Source organism: Jatropha curcas, chromosome 9, assembly GCF_041381405.1.
Source record: "Jatropha curcas cultivar XTBG-Jc1 chromosome 9, XTBG_Jcur_1.0, whole genome shotgun sequence".
Lineage (NCBI taxonomy): Eukaryota > Viridiplantae > Streptophyta > Magnoliopsida > Malpighiales > Euphorbiaceae > Jatropha > Jatropha curcas.
The window spans coordinates 11,755,950-11,765,684 of NC_143159.1; the positions used below are offsets into that span (position 1 = coordinate 11,755,950).

Genomic DNA, 9,735 nt, shown 5'->3' on the forward strand with positions numbered 1-9,735 from the left:
CTCTCTAGCATTGTCTGTTCTGGGCATTGACGGCTTAACATTTTCAGCCATTGTCATCCTCATTAAGTTCAAGCTCAGCCTGTTAGACCACTCCCAAGCCTCATAATGAGACTTTTCAGCTTCAGTGCTGGTCTCTGTAATGGCTGCTGGCTTTTCAGAGACTAATGCCAAATCCAAGTTCAGAACTCCTAACTGATAATGGATTTGTTCAGACCAATCAGCATAGTTCAATCCATTGAACTTAATCAACCCAGTGCCCATAGCAAACATGTTAAAGGAAGCTGCAACATTACACATATACTCATACGTTAATGCTTTGAGTAAATATAAAATGGATTCAAACAAATAACAACTTTAATTATGCATCTAAATTCACCTTTGGGTAATATTTAAATGCATAGCTTTAATCAATAATGATGCCAAGAAGAAAAATACTTTAATAGATTTTCATTGTGGAGCAACTTGCGAGCCTTTATGCAAGTCAGAGAGAAGCACGCCCGTGCTCCTTTCTGCAATCCAGTTACTTTTTTTTTTCCATTCAACTATTCAATAATGCTCCATACAATATGCATGTTATCTTTGGATATACATTCATATTAATTCGTACAATGATAAGTCTCTTTAATGCCATTGATTATAATTAATGGTCTACCTTTGGGTAACCTAACAAATTATAATCAACGAGCTCAATTGTTCAATTTTCACTTTTATGTCATATAACGGCATCACACAAATATGAACAATTGAAAACTGCATAATCAATGTCTAAAACAATCCAAACAAGGCCACTTTGGTGACTAACAAGTTTTCCATTCATTAAACATTGATGTATGCAAAACTTTTATGAGATTAATATCTCAAAACTTTAACGACAGAACCCAATAATATGTCATAACCATTCTCTATAAATAATAACAAAATAATTTATAAAGCATAAAAAAAACAAACAGTTTTCAAATTTCTATAATTTTGGCTTCGCTTATACCATATAAATCAATTTCACCATACGAAATTAATTTTCATTAATTAAGCCAAACAAAACGCTATCATACAAATCTAGAACAGGTACAGGCTCTGATACCACATGTTGAATAAACTTTAATATAGCCCAGATCTATTGTTTATAGAATTTATTTGACAAGAATATACAATAATCGGAAGCGTACCTTGATCCATAATGGCAGATCTATGTTATGGGTTACCTCATTGGGACAATTCGATTCTCACCGTAACAGCAGATCTACGTTTCTTCACTCTGGCCTTTTGTCCATAAGTGCTCTCTTAATGGTCAGAGAATAATCAACAGCTTTGGGAGTTTCTTTTATGAGCTCTCTCAAACAAACTATTTCCGTATATGTTTGAGGGAGCCGTCACACTCTCTTGTTTCTGTATTGACCCTAATCTGTTGATTCCTTTTCTCTTTTATAAGGCAGAGGAAGGGTATTAAAACTCTAACTGGCTCTTATCCATTAAGCCCAATAACCATTATCTTGGGCCACCTTAATTAGAACCAGTCCTTTAATCACATAGGCCACATACAGATTATTAAATAATCTAACAGACGCCACCTGAATCTCTAGCCACAAAACCAATACCAAACCTATGATATTTCTATCTCCATTTTAATATGAAATACTTGAATTGTATGAAATATACCAACTCAATAATTGGAGAACAAAAAAAAAAAACTAATATTATTATAATAATAACACATGATTAAAATAATTATAAGTAATTAAAAATTTACATAAACATATATGAATATGAAGCGATGAATGAAAAAAAATTTACAATTTATAGTTTTCTACGATTTGCTAAAAATATAATAAATATAAAAAAAAATACATAAATGGATTGTTATTAGCTTTTCCTTCATTTTCATCTCATGATAGTTTTTATACTTGCACTTACACATACGATTAGTGACATAGCAAAGAAAATATTATTAAAGAAATAAGATTCAAGAGTGGGATGAAAAAAAAAAAGAAAGAAGACTATAAAAAATTACACAAAAAGTTAAAAGTCTTTAAAAAAAAAGCAAAAAAAGATATTAAAAAGTTAACATTACCTCAATCGAAGAAGAAGGCAATCACATATCTGAATTGAACGTACATATATATAAAGAAATAAATAAAGTAATAATCAAAACTCGAGGATTGAAAAGCAACAACATAAAAAAAAGAAAACCACTTTGAAAGAAAATCATTGGAAGTGAGATATATAGATAGATATAAGTACATATAGATAGATATAAATAAGAAAAAAAATTCAAAAATTTTAAAAGTTTTAGTTTCAAAATTCAAAAAGTCTTAAGGTATTTTAAAGTATTAATTATTTAAAATTTTAGAAATTCTATATATTAGATTAAATATAGAAAAAGAAATGTTTAAAAATTAATTAGAAAATGAGAAAATTTATAAAAAAAGAAAAATAGAAATATTTGAAGGAGAGAATGCCAAATAAGCTATTTGAAGATTTTTTTTTCGGGATTATATATATATATATATATATATATATATATATATATATATATATATATATATATATATATATATATATATATATATATATATATAGATAGATAATGATAATGATATGTAAATTGAATATCTTAATCAGAATAACATTGTGAACTTCTGTTAATAAATATTTATTAATAATTTCGAAACCAGACTTCTAAATATTTATTAATAATTTCGAAGCCAGACTTCAGAATTAGAGTGCGAAAAAAAATTTTCAATGTTAATTAGGTGAACAATTTTTTTTTTTTAAAAATGATCTCAAAAACAGAATTCGATTTGTGATGAGATATAATCATTAGCAAAATTACTAAAGCTAGTAATTAGAATCTTTAGATATTTATTTGTTGTATATAATAGTTGGCCAAGTACTACACGCAAAGTTTGGCCGCTACTTGCATGGATGTACCTTATACTTAAAGACTGTGATCAGAAAACGTTAGTTTTTCGATAACATAATATTTGAATTGGCTTCTAGAGATTAAGATAGCATTTTATAAAAAATTAACTTATATATATTTAACTTGTAGTGTTTCATAAGAAGTTATTTAAATAGATGACAGTTAAAACAACGTTAGTAATGCACAACTAATTTTGCAGAATAGAACTTTGATATGTAAAATCTCCTTGTGCTTGGGTAGCCACGCGTGCTTGAAATGGCTTCTCTTGGCCCCAGACCCACTTGGTTTTGAACTTTTTTTTTTCTAAATTTCTATTTCTTTTTCATACATTTTATATTTAAGTGTTATGTGAATTTGATTGAAATTTTTATTAGAATACAAAAAAAAAAAAAAATTTCATTTTATGACTTCTCTCCATTTCTTCTCAATTTATAACATTTTTGTATTATACTTTCTTAGGAAATAAAAAAAATGAAAATTTAAAAAAGAGAAAAAAAAGGAAAGTGAGAAGGTCAAAGGTTCATCAAATAATCTATAAATGGTCAGATTCGATTCATATAAAAATATTTATAGAAGGGCAGATTCGAGTCATGTAAAAATATTTATAAAAGTACAGTTATAAATCCTGAAATGAAAGATTTCCAATAACCAAAATGTATAGGGACACTCAAGATAATAAAAAAAAAATTATTATTTAGTTGGATTGCTTGATGAAAAATTCATATAAATGCATTTAATTAGAAGACTTATACATTTAGACTAATAATTATTAAAAAATAGAGCTTAGATATACTAAAATAAAGCCTAAAGAAATTCATAAAAACCGATATGCAAATAATATATCATGGACTTCATTGCAAATCAGAGGTGTCAGATATTACTAGATACATGTTGCTGTGACATACAGCATAGTTGGTCCATGTACTTACCTTTTAAAAAATCTGAAAATAAGTTATGTCAAATTTAAATATTTTAAAACGTTTTGCTCTGATACCACAGGTTATCTATACTTATTTATTTTTATTTTTTACCAATAAATTAAAATAATAAAATCTAGTTTTTGATTTATTAGAAAGTTCAAAGACCCAAAAAACACACCGTGAATTACACAGCAGAGGGTTTGTGAGGTAGCCTTTGAAAACTCATTGTGATTATTGTGAAACGAGCAACACGTGGAAGAAATTTGAACCTATGAATGAATTTGCACAAGCAAGTTGACCTTGAAAACTCCATTTATATAATACAATTCAAACACACAATAACTATGCTATATAATTTCCTCATTTTCCTCTTGTTCCATCTCCACTTTTCATATTTTTAATTACCCATCATGTCTGACTCTCAGTACTCGAGCTTCCTTGAAACAGACATTCCTCAAAACCCTAATTTTAACGCCCACAGTAGCAACAGTAATGCAATGAACACCAGTGCCATCAATTACCAAAACTTGGAGCTGTTGGATCTGATGTTGGCAGAAGAATTAGAGAAAGATTTCACGGAATTTCTGTCTCAAAACCCAGATTCCCATCAGAACCAGTTAAGGTACTAACTCAATTGCTTTAAGGTATTTTAATTCTTTGATTATAACTTTTAAAAGATAGTATTGTTTTCTCTAATGTTTTTTCTTTTTTTCAAATTATATTTTTGGTTGTGGAAGATATGAGGATGAAGTGAAAAAGAGGATGAAGATAGAAAAGAGAAACAAAATAGCATTTAGGACAAAATCAATGCTTGAAGTCATGGATGATGGCTTCAAGTGGAGAAAATATGGGAAGAAGGCTATTAAAAATAATACTAATCCCAGGTAATTAATTTATAAATTATAAGTAAATTTTATATTTATTAATTTATCAAATAGTTCCTATTTGACATTTGGTCATCACTTGATGAACCCTAATTCATATACTTGATCTACATATGTATTCAAAAGATATAAATCATCTGACAAGTACTGGAACTAAATTATATAATAATAATTCAATGAAGTTCAATCTTTTAATACAGAAAATTATAAACTTAGATCATGAAAAAATAAATAAGAAAGAAAAAAAAAATTAAAGCATTAATATTGCTGCTAATGGCCTAGTTTCATTTTAACTTTCAACAAGTACATGCATGGTGATCAACTGACCATGTTGGATTTTATGAGACACTTATTCTGACTTTATAAAATTATATAGAATTCCATGCACTACTTAATTTCATGAAGAAAAGATTGCTAAAATTAATTATCTTTTACACCCTACAACACATGTATGCTTTTCTTTGAACAATAAATGTTCTTACTATTATGATTGCATTCGACAATAACTTTTTAAGTAGCTGGTCAAAACGCTATTTTTTTTTATAGTACTTGATAACATATATAACATAACGTTTAAATAAGATTTTAGAAATTAAGTTAGCGTTTTATAAAAAAGTTAACCATATAATATTTAGCTTTTAGTGTTTCATGAAAAGTTACTCAAACAGTTAACAGCTGTCAAAACATCTAATTTTACCAAACAATCCCTGTATCCGGAAACTGAAAACATGGTTGTTGGAGTCCAACCATGTGTCATTTATCAAATCCAGTGCTAGAATTAAGCATATGCATCTTCAACTTACATCTATAAAATAATGTTTTTGTTCTTTTAATTAAAAACTCAAAACACTGAATTTATTTCTGTGAGATAAGTGCAAAAATAGACCACAGGTAGAACTAATAATATGCACATTTTTTGGATATATATATATATATATATATATATATATATATATATATATATAAGTTTGGCTTTGTTGTTCTAGCTGGATACTATTGATTGATTTTGATAAAAAAAAAAAATTTAGGGTAGAGAATATTTTCAATTTTTTTTTTCAATGGGATCTAAAATACTATTTTTACAGAACAAAAACTTTAAATCTCAATGAAAAATGTAACAGTCCAGCTCTCATGGTTCCATGTCTGAGAGGGCGCATACCTGGCTCCCTAAAAAGGCTTCTTGGTGTTCTAACGCATGCCTCTCAAGCTTTGTTGATGTGGGATCTGCATTTTACAAAAAATATGCTTAATACCAGAAGAAGAAATAATAAGAAAAAGAAAAAGTGATTTTTTTTTTTTTTTTTGTGGGGTTAAACTCGTTAGGTGATCACACTAAAGAATGGATGTGACTTGTATTCATGTATGGCTTAACATAAGTTAGAACAAAGTTACTTTTACAATAGAAAAGTCTTAATTTTAAAATTTCGATCTCGGTCAGATTTATTGAAAATAATCTCTAATATAAATTTGGTTACACAGGTCCTATCCGATAAAACAAAAATTAATTATTTTAGTAACTGTTAAATGTTTTAGTAACTTTTATCTATTTTAATAGTATTTAACTGTTTTAATAGTTAGGAGCTGTTTAGTAGCTCTTCATAAAACGCCAAAAACTAAATGTTACAAGGTTAATATTTTATTAAGCTACCTTAACCTTTAAAAGCTAATTTAAAAGCTATATTACCGAACACTATAAAAATAATATTTAGTATTTTGAATAAAAGCTACTTAAAAAGCTTATATCGAGCAATAACCATAATAAAATAAAGAGAAGCATTCTTCTTATTGTTGCTTCTTGTTTGGCATGATTAATAGTCCTCAAGAATTATATATCTTTTTCTTTTTTTCTTATTGTTTGCATATTGGAACTTGAGACCAGAAACTATTATCGATGTTCAAATGAAGGATGCAGAGTAAAAAAAAGAGTGGAAAGAGATGGAAAAGATTCAAGCTATGTGATAACAACATACGAAGGTGTGCACAACCATGAAAGCCCTTTTACTTTTGACAAAAACAATAATAAAACGACACTGGATTGATATGATGCAGATGCTGAATTTTCAACTCTAATCAGAATGTAATTAACAAAAACAAAACACTGGCTTGTCCTATCAGGAATGCTTAATTTCCTTGCTTTTGTTTATATCATTTGGTTTAATTATTACTATACGTGTGATCTCCCCATGTGAGAAATGAAGGGAATATTGGAATGTGTCCCAAGTAGTTGAATTATATATTTCTGCCATGCCTATTTAAAAAAACTTCTGGCATCCTTTTGTTTTCAGAGAATAATTTATGTTTGTAAAATATTTTTTTTACATAACTCATTTTCCATTTATTTGATTGTAATATTGGAAAATATTAAATATATTAATTTATAAAACTATAAAAATATTTATAATTACTGGTTCTTTACAACGTGTATTGTATTTTGTCATTTTACTTTTTTTTTTAATTTATTCAAAATTTTTATAGGCGAAAATAACACCGTGGGCTACACAACAAGGGATAATCCTCCCCTTAGCTCAACAAATTTATGAAAACAACTTTGGTTGAGAGAGCTTTGTCCTTTTACTTATTAATATAAATATTCCCGTTCACTATTTTTTAATATAATTTAAGTATTAATTACAATTTTTTCCTAAACTTATATTGCAGACTTACATCCAGACACTTTGTTATATTCTGATGGATCTAATGCACAGTGAAGAATATTAATAGCTTTTGCGTTTATAGAAATATAATTCCAGTCAGCTTCAGTATATTCTTCTTCTGATTTTCTAACTCTCTCATTTTCTACAATTTTCATGGCAATGCGAGGACCAGTAATGACATTCCTCCAGTAGTTTATATCAACTAATTTTATGAAATTTTTCATTCTGGTTTTCCAATAAGAGTAATTAGAACCATTGAACAAAGGAGGTCTAGAAACAGATTGACCTTCTAAAGAAGTAAAAGGAAGTTGGGCTGCCATGGGATCTTATCTCTTAAGCTATTAATCTTTGGTGAGTCAAGAGCCAAAGCTCTGATACTAGAATGTAAGTCCCAAATATGTATGGCACAACCCAAGAGGTGGAGTGAATTGAGTTTTCTAAAAATAAAAGAATTTTAACTTAAAAACAAAACTCAAAATTCTATTGCAGCGGAAAAGTAATGCACTTGTGAGAATAAATTATTGATTAGAACTTCCGCACAATGCCCTTATGCAGAAAATAGAAAAATTTTGCAAAGTACATTTATTGATTAAAACTGCTTCACAATTTCTTATGCAATATCAAAACTACTTTATGAAGTAAAGCTATTTTGTTTAGAATTTCCTTATAAAGTTTAAATAAAAAAAAACTATGAGAGAGACAGTTATTGAAATCTAAACTGCTTCACAAAGCTTCAATCAAGATTAGAGAATTGATTAGAAACCCAAGTAGTGAAATATACTGAAAATAGAAGAACAATTTGGAACTTGGTATATTCACTGAGCAGAAGTCCAAAGTTCTAATGTTCAGAAAAGATAAAGTTTATTTCAGTTTTAGAACATTAAAACCATTAACAACTCTAACTTTCTAAAATATAAATAGAAGTGTGAGTAAAATAGTATCAAGCAAAACTTCAGAAAATAAAAAGATCAATACAGTGATTTATAGTGATTCGGCACTAACTCGCCCACATCCACTCTCCAAGACTCATCTTGAGATCCTTAACTATGTTATCTCTTTTCAAGGGTAAGAGACAAACCAACAGTACAAGGTAATAGATCAACTCCTAGATCTATCCTTTGTCCCACTAGATTTTCCAAGGTTTTAGTTAACCTCAACCCTTTCTGTTTTTGACAGAAAATAGAAACTCAATTCAAGACATTAGAATATCTCTCACGGAGAAGGTTGCTTGATAACCTATTTCACAATAGCTTTTCACCTAAGCTATTACACAAAATTTTGTCAAAAGAAAACTTGTCTACTAAAGATTACAGAATCTAAATAGACAGACAGGAATGCAAATATAAACACAGGAAAAACAGTTTTTAGAAAATCATTTTAGAAATCAGAACTGTTTTTCAAAAGAAATTGTTATAAAATTTCTTTTCTCTTTTAAAGATAAAAACGTAAAGTATTAAGATGAAAAGAAAATAAGGGGGTAGAGAGAAAGTTTTGAGAGATAAAAGATATAATCAATGGACGAATACTCTTTAAACAAAAACTCTTTTCTCCATGTCTTTTAAAGACGAAAGACCCATTTTATAGAGAGGGGTGAGAATCCTGTATTTAGAAAGTGAAATCCCTTTTTCAAATCAGAATATTGACTTTCCATTTTTAGAAGATACGAAAGTCTTCGTTACCAAATCTTTTGAGTCAATATTCTTTCTTTTTAGTAAGTGAATAAAAGAAAATTTAACTTTCCTTTAAGAATAAGATTTTCGAAAATAAAAGAAATATTTTTCGAAATATTGACCAAAAACGATTTAAGATAGAATCTCTTTCGTTTATGTAAGAAGATAAAATTAAGATTTTGGATCTTCTTTAAAAATTTGTTTCCGAAAATGAAGAGCATAAAAATCTTATTTCGATTTATTATTATTACCAAAATCGTTTGAGACAAAGTCTCTCTAATTTAGGTAAATGAATAAATTTCGAACCTTTTATGAAGATAATTTTTTGAAAAAATTAAAAAAAAAGCTTTTTCTAAGATATTTATTACCAAAAATGATTGAGACAAGATCTCTTCCATTTTTAGGTAAGATAATCAAGGAACGAAAAGGCTTTTGATTTTTAAAAAGTTATTTTCGAAAAATCCTTTTGATAAAGAGAGAAGAAATTAGTTTTGTGCTTATAAATGGATGTTCTCTCTATCCTAGAATGAATCCTAAAAAATCTAACCACTAACGTCTTCAATAGTGTTCATGATCCTTGAATTTGTAGGACTTGCCTTGTTTATTTATTACCTTCCTTATATAATCTGCATAACATATTATTAGCACTAATAATATAATTTAAATTTATTTATTTTGTTTCAATCA

The 9,735-nt window shown here is 27.9% G+C and overlaps 1 protein-coding gene across 1 annotated transcript; it reads left to right on the forward strand.

The window, feature by feature from the left end:
* Window positions 1–4,197: 4,197 nt before the first annotated feature.
* On the forward strand, window positions 4,198–6,917 carry LOC110010517 (putative WRKY transcription factor 59). The gene is made up of 3 exons (XM_020683162.3): window positions 4,198–4,462; window positions 4,578–4,724; window positions 6,604–6,917. The coding sequence occupies exons 1-3, from the start codon at window positions 4,251–4,253 to the stop codon at window positions 6,761–6,763; spliced, it is 519 nt and encodes a 172-aa protein (XP_020538821.1). The 5' UTR covers window positions 4,198–4,250; the 3' UTR covers window positions 6,764–6,917.
* Window positions 6,918–9,735: the final 2,818 nt, after the last annotated feature.